Below are 25,785 nucleotides of genomic sequence, written 5' to 3'. Positions count from 1 at the left end.
ACAGAAAAATTTGCGATATTTTCGAGTTTTATGTGTATCGGCATCGGCTGATATGTGGGTGCTGTGTTCGCCATTATTTACGGGTTAACAAAACGGGTTTTTGTTTCTCATCTCTATATATATTTAAATATATATAGAGATATAATATAGGTAGTAAAGTGCTGGAAATCAATATCCTTTGCTGACAGTTCCTCGTCATTGTGGAGAGTGCAGTTCATGGTGTTACTATTTGTTAAATATAGTTTTTTAAATATAGTTTTTTTTTTTAAGTTCAATAAATGTTACTTTTTTAAAATTGAGACTTGTAACACTTGGCATCAGCATTGTGTCATTTTTATGATGGTAATATAGAGTGAGCAAAGCAGTAACGGTTCCAAATATCAGCTCAAGAAAATCGGCAGCCTGTATCGGTCATCGGCTAGGCTGATGAAACACAAATCGGTATCGGCATCGGCACTGAAAAATCCATATCGGTCGGTCGATCCCTATTTCAAACTTTATAAACTGTAATAACAAGCTTCTGGTAACGACGCCATCTTGGATTCACTGATCACTGCGCAACATACCTATAGCAACCAACGCTCATTACGCTAAAACTCTCTTGTGAATCGCGTGAGTCCAAGATGGCGTTGTTACCAGAACCTAGTTATTACAGTTTATAAAGTTTGAATATGGATATTTTTTGTACAAAATCATATCAATTGCCCACAGAAAACCTTTATTAACCCCTTTGAGCTGTGTGGATTACTTTTGTGAAGGATGGATGCACTTTTATTGGGTTTAAAGTCAAAAGTTATTCCCTGATCCCTGATTTCTACCATTATAAAGCTTGGAAAAGCAAGGACATTTACTAAAATTACTCCAAATGTGCTCGTCTAAAAGATAATGGACATATGTATCTCAGATTGCTTGAGGGTGAGTAAATCATTGAGTAATTTTGATATTTGGCTGGAGTATCCCTTTAAAGACTGAAGAGACTGTAACAGTTGTAAAGTGGGATGTTTAACTGTGGGTTCACACCAGACGCGAGTTCAACGTTTCGCGTGAGTAGATTTCATACAAAGTCAATGCAAAGACGCAATCAGACGCGTACTCGTGTGGGGGGAGGCGAATGACACGATATGGGCGGCGCGTTTGCCGCAAAAACGCGCGCTATTCGCCTCAAATGCGAAGTTAAATCCCGCAAGTAATCTAGAGCGAGTAATGCGATGCCCCAGGTTTGGTGTGTACGTAGCATTAGTCATTCACATGCAATTCCCACATCGTTTGTTGTTTACAGAGAGAATTTACCGCTGCCAATCTAGAGAGACTTTTACATTAAATGTTAGAAAAAATCTACAATAAGAAAATTCAAAGTTTTTGCTTGGCTCTTTGCTTGGTGTTTATTTTCCAAGGGGTATTGATTTATCTGTCCCATCTGACTGTTGTGTTTTGTATGTGCATGTGTGGCTTATTTTAACCATGTTATTATGCAGGCCAGTCAAATCTTTAACGAAAATACTCAAGACTGATGAAAGAAGTATGACAGTTGTATACATTAACTTAATAAAAAATGTTTAGGCCTCTGTAAAATATCATAGACAGAGTTGAGCCATTCAGACGGCAGCCTTTCTTAAAGGTTCATAAATGGGTCTGTTTATGTGGACGGCTTACTTATTATTTTATGTCCAGCGAGACGTTTACAGCTGTGCTCACTTTGTGCATACAAATGTGCATTAGCCACCTCATCTATCATAACGTAAAGTGCACAGACTTTTGTCACACCTTATTATATGCCACATTTTGATACTTTCCAACAGTGTATGAAAATGCAACTCTCTGTTGCGTGATCTTAATATCAGGATGTCCACTGGGGTTTAATCCTTTTGCTCTAAACACGTTTTGTTTTTTGGTTTTACCCTTAAAAGCGAATTTGCTGTCTTTTGTCAGGAAGTTGAACTCGGAAAGGTCAGGCTTTTAAATTAATTGTCTGTTTACTTCCTAACTCAAGCGCCAGCAAAACCAGGGAAACTGATCTAAACACACTCCTGGCCACGCTAGGAGTATATCTATTTCACGAAAGCGTGCATTTTTTCTGGATTCGACCCTGGCGTGAACTGGAGGGTTGGGACTGACCCACTGCTTAAAAAAAGCACAACGAGAGCCACTGCACAGCATAACATAGCACGGCTACCCAGCGGGTATCACAGAAAACAGTGTTTATCGCCTGGTGACACACAGGCCCACGTGTGTTTATGAGGATGGCTTCAGTAAGCTGATATTAACTCCTCGACCTAAACGATTATTTTAAATTGATAGCATCAAGCCGCACTGCACACAATAACATCCTTCTTTCCAGACCGTTACTGGTTTTGCTCTCGACTTGTTTTGAGGTTGTCATACTCTATAATCGCACATATATTATTCTTCAGATGAAAAGATGGAAAAATGAACAGAAAGGAACCCTGGGAGGGATAATGAAAGCTTTACTTAATGAAAGCTAAGAAATACAAGATGTTACATGAGCCTTTGGAGTTCAGCTTATTTTAAGTACAAGGTCCTAGCCGAGTATATGCCCAATTTATATTCTGCATAGATAGATTTGAATCGACATGTTGAGATTCGAAAGAAAAGTCCAAAAATATTCAAAAATTAGTTTTTACATTCATCATCATGCACCAGGTTTAACATCAGTGACATCGAGTGAGAATTTGCATCACTTTGCACTGATGCCACACTTTCAGGAAAAATGTACAAGATGGTACAAAAGTTGTCACTGGGGGCGGTACCTTTTCAAAAAGTACACTTTTGTACCTAAAAAGGTTCCTCAAAAGTACACATTCCCGAAATAGGACCTTTTTTAAAGGTACCGTCTCAGTGACAACTTTGTACCAACTCAGATTTCGAAGCATACTTTTAGGGGGTGTACACAACAAAGCTTTTACGCCCGCGGCGGCGCATGTTTTCAATTGTTTCCAATGGATGCACTGGGTTTTTCAAAACATCCAGCAGCTTGCGGATCTTTAGCGCTGAAAGTCGATAGTTGAAAGAGATTCAACTTTGGGTGAAAATCTCAGCTTGTCAATGTCAGTTCTCACTTGGCCATCCAATCACAGTGGAGGAGGGGCAGGACAAGTATCACAACAACCAACCGGCTCACAGCTCAAGTATCACAGCTACCACAGCGATCATCTGAAGAAAGCTGGTGCTCAGATAAAAAAACACCTGGCATTCGGCATCCTCCAGGCCTTTTCAGCCGCGTTTAAAAGTTTTGGTGTGCACGCTAGAGGTCTTCACAGGTCCACTTAGATCCGAAAACCCGAGGTCCGACCCGAGACCCGATCGGGTTCGGGTCTAAAAGTTCCACGAGTCCCTCAGACACGGATCGGGAATAATAATAGCCAAAACGGTAATTTAAAATGAATGTTTTTGCCAAACGGACCCGAAGACCGCTCTCGCGTGTGTACGTCAGTGTCCTTTTCAAACCTCTCCCCTGTTTGCCATGAGCGCTTACAACATTGTGTGGCTGGCGGTAGGTTAACTTTCGTTTAGACAGACATGTCAGTCAATTTTAAATGTAGCCTACATTTTATCGGTTACCTTGGTGTCGTTGTCAGATAACTAAGTAAAACAAATGAAGCAGCTTGCCAAATTGGTTGCAAGACCAGCGGGGTTTTTTCTATCTGACTGCTGCGTGCAGGGCTGCAGACTGCACACACGTCGGTGCTGTTTACATTCGGGTCCAGTCGGGTTAAAAAAATTGCCACTGGTTCGGGTCGGACTCGGGTCTAATTTTCTGGGGTTTGTCTCGGGTCGGGTCTTTCTTTTGAAAAAACTATTTATGCACGTCGGGTTCGGGTATAAGGTGAATCGGGTCATTTCGGGTCGGGTACATTTCTTTGGACCCGAGAAGACCTCTATTGCACGCCCCCTTATGGATGTTGATTCTGATTCATAACATTTATGAATTTGGAATGTGCACAATTGCACTTAACCTGAAGGTCAGCCTGATCGTCATAGACACAATTGCCATGATGTTTCTTATGACACTTTCCCTTTAAATGCGAGTACAATGACATTTGTCAGAGTATTTTTTTACTTTTGTGAGTAAATTATCTTTCTTTATCCCATAGCAATGATTGCAAGTTTCCATGATTTAGAAAACATCTGTAACCCTCTCGATCAGTTCCACCATTGTTTCAATCTAATGCTGAGCATCCAGTGCACCAGTTCTTCATTTTACAGTTGTACCAAATGGGCTTTTAAACAGAAACACAGTGTAAACAGAAGTTTTCGTGCAGCAGGGATGCACTGAATGTGCCAGTTTGTGACGAACCCAAGGCAAGTGCATTTATTTTTCTCTCCAGCTGAGACTATGATTAAAGCCTGCTGAAACCACATCAAGGGGTCCCTACTTAACATTAATGCACCTTTATTTTATCTCTACATTTACAGTTTATCTAAACCACTAAGTGTCCGGCATAGGGAGAAATAACACATTTATTGTTTTCCATAATGTTAGAAAAATTGTCAAAATATGTACCTCAGCTTTCCCTGGGACAGTACCCTTACATAACGTCCTAATATGTACCATTAGGTACAGACATGTATATATTTGGTGCCGATATGTACCTCTGATGCACTTATTTGAACTCTTTGGTGAAAAGTTGTACTTTTTGAAAGGGTAACCGACGCAGTGACAGCTAGGGGAACATACATTGACCATTTTTTCTGGCAGCACATACAGTATGGGGAGCTCTATGTCTGTTGCTTATTAGCTGCAGCTTTTGAGAGCCATTTAGTGTCACGTTTGTTTAAACCTAAAAGAAACATAACATTTAAGAAATAGGATTAAAATGGCCATACAGATAACGGTGTAAAGATAAAAAAGGAGTGTGGTGCAGGTAAACGGAATCCTTGTGGGGTGGTACCTAAGGTGGGCAACTAATGTTCAGAAACGGCAAGGGCATGGCAGGCCCGGCATGATGCAGCTTCCCCACCTTATAAACTAATTTCTTTCTTCTCACTATCTCTTATGTGATTTAATTAAGTCCATGAATTATGCCATCAGATGTTGCTTTGTGATGTTTGACCGCAGCATCGCTATGAGATCATGTAAAAATCTGGGTTTATATTATGGGCCTGCCTGATTAACATTTAAAGTCATTGTTTACTTGGCATGTTGTTACACCTTTTTACGCTCACAATGGTAGTTAAAAAAAAAAAATGAGGCCCATAATACAAAGGCATAACTTAATTTTTGTGGCCATTGTTGATTGTGTTTGTTTTCTCATAAATATGCACTTTGAATGTTGATTTACAAATTGGAAGCAAGCAAAAGCAAATCAAAGACACATGGCTGTGACTACAAAACAGCATTCATGCCTCTCTAGGAGGGAAATACAATCATGATTTCTAAAACTTTTATAAAAACACACTCAGAAACAGATGCAGCGTTTAAAGTGATAGACACAATGGAAATAACAGAGTAAACGAATGTTCAAAAAAGTTTTTGTGGCTATTTACTATAAGTTTGTCCACCTTATTTTCAAACATGGAAGTAAGAGATGTAACGTATTTCCCTTCTGTGTGCGAAAAGTCTGTTTCAATAGCCAGCCGGTAGAAAACACTGTAGTGGGAGCACACATACAGTAAAACAATATTTAAACAGTTAATATTTACTACACCTGCCATGTATGAACCAGTGTGAGGATGAAATGAAGAAGTGGTCTGATATATCATATGAAAATATATTCAATAATTTCGTGTTCCTGAACATGGTTGACGGGTCTTTAAAGGTGCAGTGTGTAAATTTTAGCGGCATCTAGTGGTGAGGTTATGAATTGCAACCAATGGCTCAGTTCACTGTTCTTCCCTCACATTTGAAACGCATAGAGAAGCTACAGTAGCCATCACCAGAAAAAATGACATAGATGGAGACAACTTAGTAAAATAAAGTTTGTCCGTTAAGGGCTTTTGTTAGAAACATGGCGGCACAAAAAGGCGACTTCCATGTAAGGGGACCCTCTGTATATGTAGATAAAACGTCTCATTCTAAGGTAATAAAAAACATCAAGGTTCATTATGAAATTGTCTTTATACACCCCTGATAATACAGTTTTGTGGATTATTTTGCATTTCTGTCAAGAGATCCTTTAAAAAATTACACACTGGACCTTTAATGCGCAAATATAAAAGCACAGAGACATACCAGTATATTTACAATGGGAAAGTCAATCGAGTGTTTGTACATGGAATAAACCGCAAATTCGTGTTTTTAACCTTTTCAGGTGATGGTTTAAAATGTCACTTTTGAACCTTTTGAACCCATATTTGAACAAGCCAATAAACATATTAAACTATTACATGTATTCAGTATGGTTTTCATTTATGAAAATATTATTACATCACTTCTTACTCACTAGACACGAGCTAATGAAATTCTTTGCTTTCTTTAAAATTATTTGTTTTTTAATTTAAAACGCAAAGACATTAAGAACATTATAATCATTAGAAGTTATAGAACTATGGCAACATGAATGGACAAATGTGGAAGTAGCAGTTATACAGCATCTAAAACACAGCTCCCATGCAGCTAATTCATTACGATCGCATAAAATAGCGTGATCAAATGTACAGGTAAAAAAACAATAATTTATTAACTCATCCATAAACATGATTAGCGAATTCCACACGTCTCTGGATGATTAAAACAACATCTCCCAGCGTTCCAATCTCCTTCATTATCCCTCGGTTTCACAGGAAACTGTGAAATCTACATTAACATTTATGCATTTATGCTTTCATCCAAAGCCATTCACATTTAATCTATACTTTCTTTGTGTATGTGTGTTTCCTAGAAATCAAACCCACAACTTTTGTGCTTCTAACCCAATGCTTTTCCATTTGAGTTACAAAAACTCTTACTAAGGCTTCAAATGGTCAGCATTTTGAAAAGTGGGAATTGCGAAAGACCATAGGCCTTTGCCGTTAGATGCGATTCCAATATCTCAAGGCTAGGAATATGCAAAGTAGCTGTTTCAGACTAAAGTGCTGGAATATCACACAGTCTGTAACTGTGCTCACAATGGCGGTTATAGTGAAAAACCAGGATACCACAGATCTGGCTCCCTCTGCTGTGCACAGCTCCCCTGGATATGGAAACATTGTCATTGTGCACTCCACATAAAGTCATTCCAATCCCCTGTGATTTTTACGCTGGGGAACACAAAGTGTAGAAGGATTTTTTCATTCAGTGTAAGTGAGCATTGTGTTGGCAGCGCACAAGGTCATGGATTCCAACCCAGGGAACACACATACTGATAAAAATGTATACCTTGTAAGTCGCTTTGGATAAAAACGTCTGCCAAATGCGTAAATGTAAGTCTTCCTCCCCTGAGATGGTGCCAGGGGACCCATTGTTATCATATTTTATAAAATACATTAACTTAGCATGAATTCTGTATAATTAAACCTGTATAAAAAAATAAGGCGGCTTACCATCAGCACTACGTTGTATATTGTATAAAAGTTTTGTTTCATTCAAATTTTATGTTTTATAATGTATTATGTCATAGATTTTCTTTGGGGGCCACGAAGGGCACAAGTAGGGGCCACCATACACAAAAGAGGTCATAAGTCGAAAAAGTTAAAGAACCACTGTTCAGATACGAACTGTAATTATTCTATCAATTTTTGCCTTGAGGAACATCATGAGTGACTCAACTGACCAGCGTGTGCTGAAAACCATATAAACCAGTAGTCAGTTGACGTGTACATTATGTCTCAAGTCCATTTACATTCCATCTGTTTACATAGAGGCCAAGAAAATGTACCACAAACATATTTTGGAGCCCAATCTTACCAACTGACTGCAGACATCTTATCCGATCCATATAAATATCATGCTTTCCATCTTTTTTGCAAAGGCCACATGAAGGCCATAATGCATCGGAAAGCCCCTGCTGTTTTCTGCAACCAGCCTCCAGATATCTAATGCGGGTGCCAAGCGACCGGGTTGCAGGTTCAGTTTTCCTTGCGTGTTGAGTTGTGTTTGCGCATGCCGTCCCGTGAACTTTCAGCGGATATCAACCAGCAGCACGTTGCCATAAGCCACATCAGTACTGTTACAGTATGCATGGTTCACATTAGTCCATCTTTACTGACTTCCCTTGAGCGTCCCACAAAATTCTCAGCTCAATTCATATGGATTCAGTCAGAATCCATGGGCTTTACAACTACAGTAGCAGCGATGGTCTGAAGGTGTCTTAAATATATCAAATATTTATAGACCGCAATAGACCTGAATCTGCTTGAAATGATTTGATAGTGGTATACTGCACTCTCAGTATAAAAGGTACAAAAAATACAGAAGTAACTGGGTTCATATTGGTACGTCAAAGGTTCATATCCTAACCAAGATGGTACATTTTAAGACCTTTTTAAAAGGTACCGTCCTAGTGAAAGCTATTGTACCTTGTTCTGAGAGTGTGGTTAAAGAGTAACTAAACCCCAAACCAACTTTTTTTAGTTAATGATCTGTAAGAATGATGCTTTATTAGTGCTGTTCATTGATTTTAGTAAGTTTTTTGACATTTGGATATAAAGTGTTTCAATACTACAATATATGGTGTAAAAACGTCTGAGTGCTGCCCTCTTGAGGTTGAACGGTGGCTACTGCAGTTGAATTTTCCTATTGGATGTTGGGTCCAAGAAATGACTCGTGACGTAAGCAGGTTCAAGCTCACCACGCCCTTGTTACGATCTCACCACACACTTGGTAAGAGCTTAGTTCGTCCCCTCTATCTCCGTTGGGATCTGCCCACTTTTTCTGCATTTTTCAAATATTGCAGTGGGTGGAGTCAGGCTCTGACCAGGGGTTTAGTTAAGCTTTAAAGGCCTGGCCTCATAATTGTAGGTTAGAAATTTGAATGCCTCAAGAGCTCTTTAGCAAGGTGCTTAAAGACATTTTTACGAAAAATAAAAATGTTGTACTCTTCCACAAACCAGGCAATAGACTGCCAAGATCAGTTCTAGGATGTTCAAACAGGAAAGTCGTGAGGTTTGGTGTTCCCCCAGCATAAGATAGATCTCTTAGCTCACAGCTAAGTCACGCTGGGATCAGTCAACACCGTCGCTCTCAAAAACTGACCCGCTGATGGAGTAAGCTCACCGTTAAAGCCAACATCTCATTCGTCCAGCGGCCTGTCACCACTGTGATCTCATGCCTGGCTTTTTAAAGAGGTTACCACAGAACACGTGTCTCGCAAACGCAGTCTCAGCTACAAACTGTATGCTGTGTTCATTGTTTTTTTTTCTTTTCTCCTCTGATTTTTAACTCATTGGAGGCTAGATATTACAAACATATAGTGAGAATACTATAGGTGTACAGAATTTCTTTTTCAATAAAATAATGTTTGAAGGAGCACTCAGGTATTATTAAATAAAAGGTTTTTATAGAAATGCTTAAAAAAAATTTTTTTTATTATGAACTCACGTGATATAAAGACCTCATGTAATTTTGTCAATCCTTTATCTTCTGAAATAATCAGGATTTTATACGCAGATGGGTATTCTCACGAAATCCAGATTTAGAAGGTGTCCAGCATCAGAATTTTTATAAAGCCATTGAAGCCAAATTTTTTTTGCACATATAAGATTAAGGTGTGAACTTACTATAAGCATTATTTTTAGAGGATTTAAAAAATATTTCCTATAGAATTATTTAATTTTTTTAGATTATCATTATCAAAAATTATCATTACCGCAACATGATATTAAATTGAATATATGCATTTACAAACTCATGTTTCGGTAATGAGAACTAAAAAGTAAAAAGAGAAAAACTGCTTACCTGGTAGCCATCTTGAGTGTCACAGTCAAGTATGTCCCCTCTAACAATTTTTTTGTTGAAAATGTTAGTTCATTGAGGATGGGAGGATGAAAAAATTGGTCTTGGACACATTTATATTCCTCATTATTGTCTCTACATTTACCAATGATCACCAAACACCACATGTTTCTGTAAACATGTGGTGTTTGGTAAAGCTTTTTATTTTTTCAATTTTTTTAATTATAAATTTTCCATGTCAAAGAACCCAAATCCAGTCATGTTTATAGTATAACATGCACTGAAGCTTTTTATTTTTTTCAATTTTTTTAATTATAAATTTTCCATGTCAAAGAACCCAAATCCAGTCATGGACACGTTGCAGTAATGAAAATTTTCTCCTTCAATGTGGAAAAAACTACAGATTTTTTTTGTATGATGTCATTTGAAATCATGTGCAAAGAGAATGTACAAGAAGAGATGTTTGTAACTGTATGCTTCTTATTTTGATACTCTTTTTTATCAAAATGTTTCATGACCCCTCATAAGTCTAATGTCACGAGAATCACCCAGATGTTACAGCGGAAGAGAGCCGTGTCTTCACTTGGCATTTCAAAAACAAACAGAGAGGAAGTGACAGCAATCGCGGCCGAATCTCAGAGCGCTTTTACAGAGAAACACGCGAGGTGTTATGGGGTCAGTGCAAGGGGTCGCACCGCTTACATTTCCGGAGGAGCTTCTGGCATGTTTATTGTTCCAGTTAAAATGACCATAAGAAATATTCGGTCCATACATTCTCATGGGCCGAATTTGTCAGAGGTGGCACAGGTCTGAGTTTTGACTTCCTGCTCACTTTGAGCTTAAATTGACCTTGCAGAGGTCACTGCTAGAAGACACAGCTGTTAAACCATCTCGGGATATCCCGCTTATACAGTAAGAGTAATTCATATAAAGCTATTTCGTATTGTAGATGTAGTAATGCATTTTAAGTTTATGGAAAAAGATGATATAGTTTTACACAAGAGTCAACAAATTTGAATTCATTTATGTTGCATACTAAGCATTTTATAGCTCAGCTGGTAGGGAATTGAGCAACAGTCATGGGTTTGATTCTCAGAAAAAGACATACAAACTAATAAAAATATGTGTAGGTTGAATGCACTGTAAGTCACTTTGCATTAAAACATCTCCCAAATGTGTAAATACATATAAAATATATAAATGCAAATATCTTTCTCTAAAACCATATCAAATTATTCTTATCCCTACAGTACGTCCGCTTGAGCCTGTAACTCCTCTTACAGCCATCAACCCCACTGTCTCTGTTTCTCCTCTTGGAGATCTCCAACCTATCGCTTCTCTCTGTACATAGTTTGAGGCCTTAATCACCTCCAGCTGCAGGGGCCAGATGAAAGACAAACACTCACGGTTATAGAGACATGAGAGAAAAGGGAAACCATATAGTTCCTCTACACTGGTCCTCCTGGTGTCATTAGTCGGTTTTATACTGAATTGCCCCTCGTCTGATCTCCTGCCAAAAATCTGCACCTTACCCCAGCTGAAAGTACCTGCTGCATCCAGTCCAGGTCACAGACGAGGCCAGGGATGAAAAGCTCAAGTCTGCGTTATTTCAGAAACCAACACCTTTCAAAGGTTATCCAGTCCTGTTGTGTTTGCATGCAATGTTCATGCCTTTACACCATAGAGGACCTGACATAAATTACAGTGGACTACTGTACTACAGTCAGTACACTATCAGGTTTGCATATGATAAAAAACGTGAAACATGAACCTGACCAGTTTGTTTTAGACTGTTCTTTGAACCCCTACCCTGCTTTTGGATACCAAGTGGCCTTTTGGAGTCTCCAAGGGATTTTTAGATATGCCTTGACAGAGAAAAAATAGCTTAACTCTCATTTTTGACACATTGCTTTCTCTGAATTATGGCTTTAAGTCCACAGTTTTTGCAGTAACTATTAATAATCAGTATTTTATCCAAAACATTTCTATTTCCTTATACTTCGGCATCTATTATTTTTTATTTGTGCATCTCCTTATTGTAGCATTTGGTCAAAGTCCTTTTCTTTGTTTTGAAGTTACACAATTATGTGAAGGACTTGATGATCCCGTCTTGGCGGGCTGCTTGTATCAGTGCAGTTTTCGGATAAAAAGAACTAATTAGGACTCTCAGTAATCTCGACATGTATATGATGGTTTACAGACATCTCATTGTACCGCGGGTCCCTTTTAACGGACATCTGGAGTATGCCACATACTTCACATATGCGAAGGAGCCCTGATGATGTCATACTAATCCATTTCTCAAAGCAAATATGCAGAAGTGGTGTGTGCTAATACGGACACCGCCATATTGAGCCCATCGACAGTTTGTTCTGTGGTGTATTGCTGCAGTAGATGCAGGTCACGGTGACCTTTGGGGCTTTGCCAGCCACTTAAAAGGGTGTCATAAAAACTTAAGTATGGAGAGAATGCATCTGGTGTGTTTCATAATACGTGCCTGCCTGTGTTATGTTATTTGGCATTTTGTCTAAATGCACATACTTTGGTGATCTTTGAGCAATTCTTGGCAGTGAATATATTACTGATTCACCTGCACTGAATCTAGGGGCAGTTTATGATAAAGCTGTAGGCTGGTCAGACAGAGTCGTTGCATATTGGAAGATGTGCTTGTGTTATTTTTGGATGCAATAGGTGAAACTTATTGATAAATAGCAAGATTGTGCTAAATAAGACAACATGAGTAGAGCTACAACTTTTGCGTACACTGTTGGCCAATTTTTTAAATGTCAAGTCATTTTATTTAACTAGAATTTTTAGTAAAATGGACAAATTTTAATATTATAACAAAAAGTTTTACTAAAATATTGACAAAAGTAAAAACTGTGGATTCACCGATACAAATTTCTGTGCCAATACTAATATTCAATTACCGTATTTTCCGAACTAAAAGTCGCACGTCTTTCATATTTTGGCTGGTCCTGGAACTTATAGTCAGGTCGGACTTATACATCAAAATTATTTCATATGAACCAAGAAAAACCATTAGCATCTACAGCCGCGAGAGTCCGCTCTATGCTGTTCCTGTATTTATTTATAATTCAATGGATTCAGTGATGTGGAATGACTTCAGGACCTTTTTGTACTTGATTTTGCTTGTCGTGTTAATTTAGCCTATTCAGCGTCCGAGGTATGTTCTGTATGCTATTGTGTATTGTGTAAATAACTGTTTATGTTATACTTTAACATGTACGGACACTTATTTAGCCTGCTGTTCTGTGCTATTGTTTAGTTGAATAACTTGATTCTGTTCCTCTGCTTGGATTTTGTAAAATTATTATTTTCTAAATAAATGCGACGTAAAGTCCAGACTTACATATGTTTTTTCCTCTTCAAAACGCATTTTTGACTGATGCGACTTATACTTCGGGGCGACTTGTAGTCCAGAAAATACGGTACTTGAAATGACATCTACCGATACAGTTAAATACCGTTTAGTTTTTTACTCTGTCTTAAAGTATTATATTGTGAGATTCTAAAAGTGTACAGCGTACAAACTGCAAGTTTGTTGTCAATAGTGAATTAAACTTGTGTGCAAAACTGTAATATTGCTACCATATTTACATTTACGAAGTCGAAAAGCACAAATGCGTCACTTCCTCATATACTGATGGCAAATGTCAAAAAGAAAAATAGAAGATTTGCTGCACTAGGAGAAACCACTGTGGTCTTTTTTGTCTATAACAAAATACCGTCTAAGAAAATGCACAGACGAAGGGCAATAAACGCATTCATGTCATCTTGCATTCGAAGATGGAGGAAGCCTGCTGTTTGGGAATGCAGCCACATAAGACAATTGTGGCAGGTCATTATACCGTACAACTTTGATTTGTTAGCTTTGGACAAGGCATTTCAGAATGAGTAAATCACATGACTTTTTGGAAGCGCATTAATGAGTTTATTCAGTAAATGTGTTTCCATTGCAGTTCATGTGCATGTTTTGTTATCAGATAAGAAATGTATCCAACTCAGTTATGCGCATTAGTTTTTTATGCACTTTTTTTTAAAATTCATGGCATGTTGCAGATGCCCGATAAGAAAAAAATGTGTTTATCTGCCGGATTACATTGGTGCATTCCTACTAAAAACTGTAAAAATTTACACCTATGCACTCAATACGCCAAATGAAATTGAGGTCTTCATGTCAAATTTTTCATTTGTGTAGCTGTAATGACATAGACATGTGTAGCTTTCCCTTTAGCCATCGGTCGAAAAGGCTAGTAGATAGTAGGAGGTATCTCTCTATACTTTATATGTCTGTGAAGTGATGCCAGGAAAGAGAGAGAAAGAAAGAAACAGCTGTAACAACTCATAGTACTGTATTTCTTTGTACAGATATATTTAAATATGCCTATATCCATCTCTATCCATCCCTAACTTTTCAACGGTGTCTCTCAGTCCCATACATCTCTTTGGACTTCCGTGCATCTCTTTGAGTTCACTTTCATTCAGAGCTTTCTTTCATGTTTGCATTTTATTCATCGGTCTGTTTTTATGTATGTCTTCCTGCAGGTTTGTGAATTGTCCATCAGTGTGCTCTTTTCGTCTGTATGAAGTCATAAGATGTGAATGATAGCTTCAATAAAATGCTGTATTGAAATTATTGGGAGTGTAACGTGTTTATGGCGTGCTTGGCTTGGTCCGTGCTTATCCCTGTATGAAAAGAATGTGCTGTTTTTCGTTTGATCTCTTATCTGTCCTGATATGGAATGGAATAAGATACAGCACCAGATTGAAAATGCAAAAGCCATATTTCGGCTTATAAAAGAGAAATAATTTAAACTTTTCTCACACGTAATATTAAGTTTATCTATATGTACATAAGTTGTACACTACTCCATATTACATTTAAATTATTCAGTTGCAAATGATTATTTACTTATCATTGCTGGCAGTCAAATGTTACTTGAGTAGAAACTTAATTTTGCCTGAGTGTGTTTGTTTATTAATCCAACTTTTTTAGTTGTTAATTTAGTAAAATACAAGTGATCCCTATGGCTTACATACAGCAACAAATTACTGTATAATGCAATGTATACAGCAATATATTGTTCTTAGTCTTCAAGTTTTACAGTATGTGAGGTGTTAACTTTGTTTCCTTTTGTGCGTTTCCCTGCTATTGGTAAGCCTATTGTTATTTATTGTTGGTTTTTTCATGTCAACTCAAGCTTATTATATTAGGATTATTATGTTTCTTCAAAACACACTTTTTTGTTTCTACTATGGTATTTCATACCTCACACTAAATTACAGATTTTATTATGTTGTTTTTCACTTTTTGGATCAACTATTCATTTAACCATTGTTCGCTCCCGTCTTGTTTTGTTTTAGCCTTTTATAGTTTCCCCACTAAACCACAATTGCTATTTGTGGAGCTTTCTGAAGAGTTAAATAAAAATCACCATTGTTTTTAGTTGAAACTCTGTCATTACCAACAGAGAATGCGAGACATTCAAACTTTTGTTTTACGTGAGATAATGCTGTGTGTTAGTCAAGCTAAGCCACCACTTTACTGTATGTTTGTGTCCTCATCATCATCATTTCTTGAGCTGCGTTTTCATTACCCACCAAATTGCGCAAATTGAAAATGGAAACACTGCAATTTCACATAAACTCAAATATGCTAACCCCATTTTTTATGCTGGGGTTAGGTGGTTTTTCAGGCACTTTGACCAAGAAAAATATTGCAAAACTGCAATGGATTTTACAGGTCACCTAGCATGCGTAAAAGTCACATGATCATTCTTCAAAATATGGCGCTGTCGACCTAATGCGGCATCACAAAAATCGACAAGCGCATGACATCAAAATACCGTTTTTTGGTTTCGATTGCTCTGTATGCTTTCAAGACGTTCTTGCGGTATTTTGATGTCATCCACATGTTGGTCTGCGTGGAGCCATGTGAAGTCGAACACACCCGACGCCATGGTTTTTGGAATGACTTATTGCAAGAGAACAAAATTATGTTTAAGTTGCATAACATTGGTTAATGCAAACGCCGTCGTCAATAGTTTTTTGTTGACATTTTAAAAATAATGCTTTAATAGTTTTGCGCAAATCTTAAATGAAAACGCAGCTTGTGACTTTAGTGTCAAGTTCAGCTCTTTTATACTGTTAATTTTTTGGTGATGTAATAGCTTTGGTTGTGTGTTTATTGATGGCTTATGTTTGTCAAACAGTCTAATTCTCTGATTGTTTTTTTTTTTCTTTTGGATGATAAATTAACTTTTTGAATTAAATGTTTTGTTTGTCTAAGGTAGATGGTTTACTGCAGATAATTAGTTTGAATAGTTAAGGAAGAGGAAAGCTGCCACAAAATTAAAAAAGAAAAGGCAATTTCTGTACATTAAGCAAGGTGTACTAAGGAGGTCAGTTTGATATGATTTTACCAACTCGCATTATGATTTTAATGATCATACTTCATGTATTGAAACTAAACACTTGTAATTTGTCAGCAAACAAAACCCTTGGTGACCTTTAGTCAGCGGTTTGTTGACAGACGTTTAGCAGACAAAAAGGTTTGCCGTTCTCATTCCAAGGTGGTCAGTAAGCGAATCAAAACCTTCATTGTCGTACACAGTGAAACCTCTTAGGAAAGCATCAGTCAAATCTCTCAGTTGTACATTAGCCACTAAATGAGCTGTGTAGCCTTGAGAGAACCCAGTGCACTGAAACAAGATCCAATGCATGAGCAAAACCTAACAAGTACTGGACAATCTTATTCTTTCTCCATATTAATCTTGTATTCGCTTACTTGAATGTTTCTTTTTCTCCTCAAAAGAGGAGTCAAGAGAAATGGAGGGTGAACCACAAGACTCCACGATGTTCTGTTGGATTCCTTTGGCTTGTACTACAGCAACAGTTTGCCTAGCCAATGTCTCGCTCGGTTTACCGGGGCGGCTCGCATCTTTCACACATTGAGATCGGTGAGACAGGGGAACAGTCCCCGGAACGTGTCCAATCTCTCACATTTGTTTCATTTTCACACCCTAAATAAATCTCCACACTTTCTCATATCCCATAGAAGTATGTAGGTGTAATATACTGTAAGAAAAGTGTTTCTCAGTTGAAAAATGTGAAGTACTTAAGTGCTAAAGGTTCTTTATGGAACCATTCAGCCAGAAATGGTTCTTCTATGCCATTATTGTGAAGAAAGTTTTTTTAAGTGTTGCTTGATACTCACTGGTGTGAGTATGGGACAGGGCTATCTGTTTGTATGGCAAATTCAACCTAATAAATGCTAAGCTGTTGCAACTCATGTTTGGGTCAGATATACACTCACCTAAAGGATTATTAGGAACACCTAATACTAATACTGTGTTTGACCCCCTTTCGCCTTCAGAACTACCTTATTTCCACGTGGCATTGATTCAACAAGGTGCTGAAAGCATTCTTTAGAAATGTTGGCCTATATTGATAGGATAGCATCTTGCAGTTGATGCAAATGTGTGGGATGCACATCCAGGGCACGAAGCTCCCGGTCCACCAAATCCCAAAGATGCTCCATTGGGTTGAGATCTGGTGACTGTGGGGGCCATTTTAGTACAGTGAACTCATTGTCATGTTCATGAAACCAATTTGAAATAATTCAAGCTTTGTGACATGTGGTGCATTATCCTGCTGGAAGTAGCCATCAGAGGATGGGTACATGGTGGACATTAAGGGATGGACATGGATCGAAACAATGCTCAGGTAGGCCGTGGCATTTAAACGATGCCCAATTGGCACTAAGGGGCCTAAAGTGTGCCTAGAAAACATCCCCCACACCATTACACCACCAGCCTGCACAGTGGTAACAAGGCATGATGGATCCATGTTCTTATTCTGTTTACGCCAAATTCTGACTCTACCATCTGAATGTCTCAACAGAAATCGAGACTCATCAGACCAGGCAACATTTTTCCAGTCTTCAACTGTCCAATTCTGTCAATTATGAGCTTGTGCAAATTGTAACCTCTTTTTCCTATTTGTAGTGGAAATGAGTGGTACCCGGTGGGGTCTTCTGCTGTTGTAGCTCATCCGCCTCAAGGTTGTGCGTGTTGTGGCTTCACAAATGCTTTGCTGCATACCGCGTGGTTTTTTCAGTCAAAGTTCCTCTTCTTTCAGCTTGAATCAGTCGGCCCATTCTCCTCTGACCTCTACATCAACAAGGTATTTTCGCCCACAGGACTGCCGCATACTGGATGTTTTTCCCTTTTCACACCATTCTTTGTAAAAATGGTTGTGCGTGAAAATCCCAGTAACTGAGCAGATTGTGAAATACTAAGACCAGCCAGTCTGGCACCAACAACCATGCCACACTAAAAATTCCTTAAATCACCTTTCTTTCCCATTCTGACATTCAGTTTGGAGTTCAGGAGATTGTCTTAACCAGGACCACACCCATAAATGCATTTGAGCAACTGCCATGTGATTGGTTGATTAGATAATTGCATTAATGAGAAATTATACAGGTGTTCCTAATAATCCTTTAGGTTAGTGTAGACAAAGTTATTGGATTAAAGGGACAGTTCACCCAAAAATTTAAATTCGGTCATCATTTACTCACCCTCATGTTGTTCTAAACCTGTATTTTTACCTGAGTTTTTATTTTTATTTTGATAAGCACAAAAGAAGATATTTTGATAAATGATGGCAAGTACAAAGCTGCCATAACCATTGACTTCCATAGTAGGAAAAACAAATATTATGAAAGTATTGTGATAAATTATGTAGAATATGTTTTGATAAATAAAGATAAGCACACAGTTGATGGTAGCCATTGAATTCCATTGTATTTGTTTCCTACTTTGGAAGTCAATGGTTACTATCAGTGGTGGGGTTACCATCATTTATCAAAATGTTTTCTTTTGTGTTCATCAGAAAAAAATTAATTCATGCAGATTTAGAACAACATAAGGATGAGAAAATGATGACAGAATTTTCATTTTTGGGTGAACTATCCATTTAACAGTGTGCTTGTTCATATTTGATCCAGAAGAGTTTCCTGGCAACCGTGTAGAAACATTTTTATTTTCTACATTATATTTGCAATTCTGTTTGATGGCAATACTGACATAGAAATGACAAAGGCTCTTTTGCTAGAACTTTACTTGTGCGATTCTGTGGGAAAATATTAATATTTAAAAATATATCAGCTAAACAAGTAGCGGCCAATGCACATTCTCCAGAGAATTTTAGCGCTGGACGAAGCATATGAACATGGAGACACAAAGGAAAGACCAAAACAACGCCAGTCACAAATAAAAAGTCTAAACCAAGGATTTTACAGAAAATGGCAGATGATTTCGATATAAGATATAAGAGATTGAGTTATCCCTATCTTTAGCTAAACCTACTCACAATCCACGAGAGTCTATAGTCACTGTATCATATGCATAATTCGCATTGGCTGCTACAGGAAGCTAGTTATTATAGTTAATAACTATTTAGATATGTATTTTTTCTATAAAATATACTTATGTACCTCGGATGTCTAGAGGGCAATAATCATGGGGTAATTTTCATTTTTCACTGAAGTATCGCTGTAAGAAAAATGTCATGTAATTAAAAGAAATTATTCATTTTTTATACTTTTACAATAAGGTTGTTGTTTTTGTGGGATCAGAGTTTTGGCTGTTGGCGTGTCTGTGCTCATGTATTTTCGTGACTTATAGTGAAGTAAATCACGCAGGATTTAGTTGAGATTTCGAGAAAGCGGTGCAACTGCAGTCCAAGCACATTGTGACCCACTTATAGCCCAGTCAAAATTGAGGTCCCTCTAAACTTCTTATGAACTGTTTTGTACTGGCAAAGAAAGGCACCTCTTAAACAGTACTGTACATCCCTAAATCCCTCAGCTTCTCTGTGTGTTATGTGTACATGAATGCACTTTCGATGCCCCTTCATGACCCACAAACTGCTGAAAAGACAGTCAGTCAACATGATTACTACCATATCACCACGTATTCAGACGTAGTTCAGAAATTATGAGCTTGGGCTTCTCCCCACATTTAGAAGCTGATATATTTAAATCTTTTTTGTTGGAGAGATGGAAAAGAAATTCAATCCCATTTCTGGTTTTAGTTTTGTACCTTTGAAGCGTTTGAGTGCCTAATGCCATTTAGCTCATTTTTCCCACTCTCCTATTATAAACAAGTAATGTATATTCAGTCTGACAGATGTTTTGGTTATGGCTTGTTGAGTGCAACAATAAATACATAATTTTTTATTGTGACTAAAATGTTTCCTTCCTTCATACGTCTTAATGTATTCTGCTATGAACAGCTCTCTGACCAAGAGGAAATGTTTATCCTACAGTGCCGCTCCGGAACGCTAAAGTTGGACTACATTGATACCCACAAGTGCTCAGACATTTCCCAGTCTTCCTGCTTAAGCCAGGTCTTCATGGAAAATGGTTTTGTCCGTAAAGCAGAGCCTTGGTCAAACCGCTGTTCAGTCCCTCAATGGTTTGTTACTCCAAGCTCTCGACATTAAAGCCTCAAGCGTCCAACTTTTGTCACGCTAGCATGTGGAGAATAAGGATAGGTAGTGTTTTTATATTTTATATTTAATGCCCTCCCCGATCTTCCTTAGTTGTATTCGCGTTTCGTTAGAGGGGTTGAAATGTTGAAATGTCTTTCTGCTTTGAACTGGGATTTCTTGTCTTAGTGGCGATTGTTGAACTTTTTTTCAGGCCGATCTCCAGGTCTAGTGCCGTTATGTCTATGTCATCAGGCTTTGTGCTGTTCACTGCAGGCGGTTAATGGCAGGGGTGTTATGTTGTTTTAGCAGCTGGTAAATGTCAGACATGCCAGTACTTTTCCTTCATATTTCATGAGTAAGAAGCTGTGTGAGATGAAAAAAAGCTATTTTTCTTTAGGGATTTGCAGAGTGGCTTTTAAATTTTGCCTAGAAAGTCGTCACCTCTATACAGGAACCAAATTTGCCACATTTTGCATTTTATCGGCAAGTGCCAAATGCACATAAAAATTGGCTTAAAAAGGTACATGACTGTTGGCGTATGAGTTTATAAGGAAACTGCAGTGTAATGGTCTAAATCAAAGTCTGCTGCTGCAACTTTTGAAAAGTTTCTCCTCACCAAAAGTCTATGTGGAAATACAGAATTTTCCTTCATTAAGTCACCCAAATAAAAATGTTAGTAACAAAGTCATGATGTGTCTTTATGATGTTTTAAGTTCTGTGACTGGCTCATCTCATATACAGCATAAATCTCAGGGTTCCCACGAGTCATGGATTTTTTGGAATATCATGGAATTTTGAAAGGCCTATTCCAGACATTAAAAGTCAGGCAAATTTATATTTTTTGTCTAAGTCATGGAATTTCATGTGTTTGTTTGTTGCTTTAAATTTTAGTTTGCATTTATCAAAATCTAATCCACTTAAGTTGTGACATAAGGAATGCCTTTTCCGGGTCCAAGCCTCCACTGATTTCAAGTGTGATTACAATCTAAACAGCCATTTATTGGCATTGTTTATTAATTTCATGCATTTAAAGGAAAACACCACAGTTTTCAATATTTTACTTTGTTCTTACCTCAACTTAGACAAATTAATACATTCCTATCTTCTTTCAATGCGTGCACTTAATCTTTGTACAGTGCGTCGTGAATGTGTTAGCATTTAGCCTAGCCCCATTCATTCCTTAGGATCCAAACAGGGATAAATTTAGAAGCCAAACACTTCCATGTTTTCCCCATTTAAAGACTGTTACATAAGTAGTCACACGAGTAAGTATGGTGGCACAAAATAAAACGTGACGATTTTAAAGCTGATAAAAAATGAAAACTATATTGTATGGCGGAAGAGCACTTAGTTTGCAGCACTTCGACTTCGGTCATAGTAACATCATCTCATTTTTTATCTGCTTGAAAATCACCACGTTTTATTTTGTGCCACCATACTAACTCATGTAACTACTCATGTAACAGTCTTTAAATAGGGAAAACATGGAAGTGTTTGGTGGCTTCTAAATTCATCCCTGTTTGGATCCTAAGGAATGAATGGGGCTAGGCTAAATGCTAACACATTCACGACTGCTATACAAAGCTTAAGTGCATGCATTGAATAAAGATAGATATGTATTAATTAATCTAAGTTGAGGTAAGAACATAGTAAAATATTGTTAAACGATGGTGTTTTCCTTTAAGCAAAAATAATTATAAACTCACAGTGTACACTACATTTTCTGGCTCAAGGCATCTCAGACACAGGTCATGAAAATTCACCTTTTTTGTCAGGGAAAAGTCAGGGAATTTGACATATGGCTTATAGTGGGAACCCTAAATTCTGTCAGTGACTAGATATATGGATATGCAATACAAATAAAATGGCTCACTATTTACTTTGTCATTGAAATAACATTCAGTTAAGTGCGGCTAAGAATTATTCATACAGTAGCTGGCAGTTCTTGCCATTGGCAAGTAAGGCAAAAGGTTGCTGTGGACCTCTCTCCCCAACTATTTATCTGTCTAACTTCATCTCTTGGATACAGACTGTTAATATATGTCTGTGAAAGTCCTTATGTTCACTAGCAGCCAGTAGTTTTTGTTCACTTGGCCTTTGTGATCTAAACTTAAGAGCAGCAGAGGTCTCCAGACGCTCTCTGTTTACGTCCACACTGCTCCATGTGCTACAGGGTTTAAATATGCACAGGGCTTTGGCTCAAGTCAGATAAATGAGGTGTGGTTTGTTCAGTAAAGCCACAGGTTTTTTGGGTCAGAAAGTAGGTGGGTGGTTTGCAATTTGGTATACTGTATAGAAAATATTCCTGACATTATTTAGTGTATAAAAGCATTTACTTCAACAAAAAGAAATGTTAATATATATTAGTTGTATAGTATAGAAAAGTGTGCAATTATACATATATATTCAGTTATGTATTACTCTTATTGTTGGCCGTATTCCTGTTCAGTGCAATCACAAGGGTTTACAATATAAGCCTTAAACCATTTTTCCAAAAACTTCTCTCCATCTCTTTAACTCTGTGGGACGTTTGGCTAAGCTTTACTCCAATCTAATGTATCTTCTTATATTCCAGGTGTCAGCCACTGATGCAGATGGTGGGTCTTTTGGCTCCATCTCCTACTCTTTGGGCTCTGGTCCAGGCACCGTAACTCCGTCTCAGTTCACTGTTGACAAAGACAATGGGCAGATCTGTACTACCACCAGCTTGGACCGTGACCAAGGTCCAGCCAGCTATGACTTTGCTGTCACAGCAGTGGATGGGGTAAATATTGACTGATTTTCAAACATCACATCCCTCAGCATCTGGTAAAGGGGTACATTTACTAAGAATCAATAGCATCTAGTAATTGCATCATGTTCGCATGCTGTTGGCATGTTTTAGTGCTTGATTTGCTAAAGTAATTATGCAGATATGCACAATTTGATGCTGTTTTATCTTAGTAGCATCTTAGCATCCCATGCCACAAACCCACAGTTATATGGGATTATAATATAAGGAAATTGCTGCGGACACATTAAAGCAGTCAGGGGCAGCTGGGCCTTAAAGAGCAACAGATTGTTATATTTAATTAGCTTTTCCCGACGTGGGGCTTGCTCCATATGGGACGCCGCATGAGCAAGATGTTTGGCGGCAAGGACTGTATACCATGTGCACACTGTCCGGTCTGCAGATTGGCATATGATCTACCTATTCACTAAACATCTTTGCCCCTATGTTAGCTAATTGGTCATATTTTTCAGTTTCTACAAGGGGCACTACACTTTTTTTGAAAATATGCTAATTTTCCAGCTTCCTTTGAGTTAAGGGTTTGATTTTTACAGTTTTGGAATCCATTCAGCTGATCTCTGGGTCTGGCTGTACCACTTTTAGCATAGCTTAGCATAATCCTTTGAATCTGATTAGACCATTAGCATCGTGCTACAAAATAAGTTTTCATTTTCTGTCAGTCTTAGTACACGATGTAACTACAGAAGAGTCAAGTTTTAAATAGGAAAAATATCGAAACTCTCTGGCTATTTTTTGGAGCGATGCTAATGGTCTAATCAGATTCAATGGATTGTGCTAAGCTATGCTAAAAGTGCTACAGCCAGACCCGGAGATCAGCTGAATGAATTCCAAAACGATAAAAATCAAATGTTTAACTCTAAGGGAACTGGAAAATGAGCATATTTTCAAAAAAAGTGGAGTGTCCCTTTAAGACATTTATCCAAGATTTATTTTGGGGAAGTTTTTTTTTTTGGGGGGGGGGGTTAAATTACATTGACAGAAGATGCCACATGATTCATGTTGTTTAAAGTTCTCCATAAAGATCTAGCTATCTGAGCAACTGTACACTAACTTATTTTGGATATATGCTGCATGTTTTTCTAGGGAGGACTGAGTTCAGTTGCCTACGTACGGGTGGACCTGATAGATGTAAATGACAATCGACCAGCATTCTACCCTCTCAGTTATGCGGTCAGCTTGAGCACGCAGAGCACGCCGGGAACCTCCGTCTTGAGGGTCACTGCTCACGACCCAGACGCCGAAGAGAACGGCAGGGTTACGTACCGTACGGCGGCTGGTGGGAGCTCACCTTTCTTTACCCTTAACAAGGATACCGGTGAGATTTTTTGGCCCCCCTTGCACAGACAAGTCACAATATTAAAGGGGACATATCATGAAAATCTGACTTTTTCCATGTTTAAATGCTATAATTTGGTCACCAGTGCTTCTATCAAACTAGAAAGTCTGAAAAAGATCAACCCAGTAACTTAGTTTTGGTAAACCATTCTCTGCAAGCATGTGAAAAAATAGGTCATTGAAATTTAGCTCCCCTTGTGATGTCAGAAGGGGATAATACCATTACTTAATCTGCACTATCCAACCACGGCACTCCATTTAGTGCAGAAAGAGTGAGAAAAACTAATTGACAGTACAATTGAGCTTCAATTTCAACAAAACACCATCATTTGCATGTTAAAAGACACACTCAAAACAGCATTTTTGCTCACACCTACAAAGTGGCATTTTTAACATTTAACATTTTGAGCTAAAACATCACATGCAGACCTGCCAACCTGTACGCATTTTGCGTAGCAGGTACTCATTTTGACCTCAAAATACGGTGGTACGATTTGTCACTCTAAACCAGTGGTTTTCAAACTGGGGGCCGGGGCCCCCAGGGGGGCCGCGAGATGGTGCCAGGGGGGCCCCAGTTTTATGAAATTTTATGAAATACATTAATTTATCATGAATTCTGTGTAATTAAACCTAAAAAAATAAGGCTACTAACCAAAAGCACTACTTTTTCGTATAATTTAATGTTTTTTTATTAAAATGTTGAGTTTTAGAACAGTTTTTTGTCACAAATTTTCTTTGGGGGGGCCGCGAAGGAATGCACCCTACACAAGGGGGGCCACACGCTGAAAAAGTTTGGGAACCACTGCTCTAAACTACGCAAAAACCTGATGACGCCCTTTGCCGCGCGGAGTACTCAAAAGAAGCAACAGAAAAAAGAAAAAATATGTCCAATCATAGCACTGGGCTCATCCACCACATAGAAAGTGGGGATGATTGACAAGTCGTATGGCCAATCAGTAACAAGAGGCTGCTATCGATGGAATCACAAAATCCAGCGTGATCTCCTTCCTCCACCCGCAGTTTCTGACAATCTTTTTCAACGGAGAGTCAAGACGTCTGACCCGCTAAGGTAAACTGGTCAGGGATGTGCAAATAATGAAATAATGCATTAGCTTAATCCTTTGAAGTCGACGGTCGCGCGGGCTCCGTTTCATAACGTGCACTTGACCGCAAGATGCGCTAACATTACTTCTGATTTGTAAATGAGCATCATTTATAATTGAGCGCTTAAGAAAAAGTACAATGATTTTACCATGGGGAGAGCATCCAGTTTTAGTCAAATAAAAACGGAAAGTTCACTCTCAGTGAA

At 38.2% G+C, this 25,785-nt stretch overlaps 1 protein-coding gene across 1 annotated transcript in view; it reads left to right on the top strand.

The window, feature by feature from the left end:
* The window catches only part of dchs1a (dachsous cadherin-related 1a), a 120,314-nt gene that overhangs the window by 68,869 nt on the left and 25,660 nt on the right, over positions 1 to 25,785 (top strand). Inside the window, exons 3-4 of the mRNA XM_065280849.2 lie at positions 22,926 to 23,114; positions 24,225 to 24,456. Of these exons, the coding sequence (XP_065136921.1) occupies positions 22,926 to 23,114; positions 24,225 to 24,456 (421 nt within the window). The remainder of the gene's footprint in view (positions 1 to 22,925; positions 23,115 to 24,224; positions 24,457 to 25,785) is intronic.

This window comes from Paramisgurnus dabryanus, chromosome 8, assembly GCF_030506205.2.
Source record: "Paramisgurnus dabryanus chromosome 8, PD_genome_1.1, whole genome shotgun sequence".
In the NCBI taxonomy this organism is placed as follows: Eukaryota; Metazoa; Chordata; class Actinopteri; order Cypriniformes; family Cobitidae; genus Paramisgurnus; species Paramisgurnus dabryanus.
This window is presented reverse-complemented; position numbering and strand designations above follow the sequence as displayed.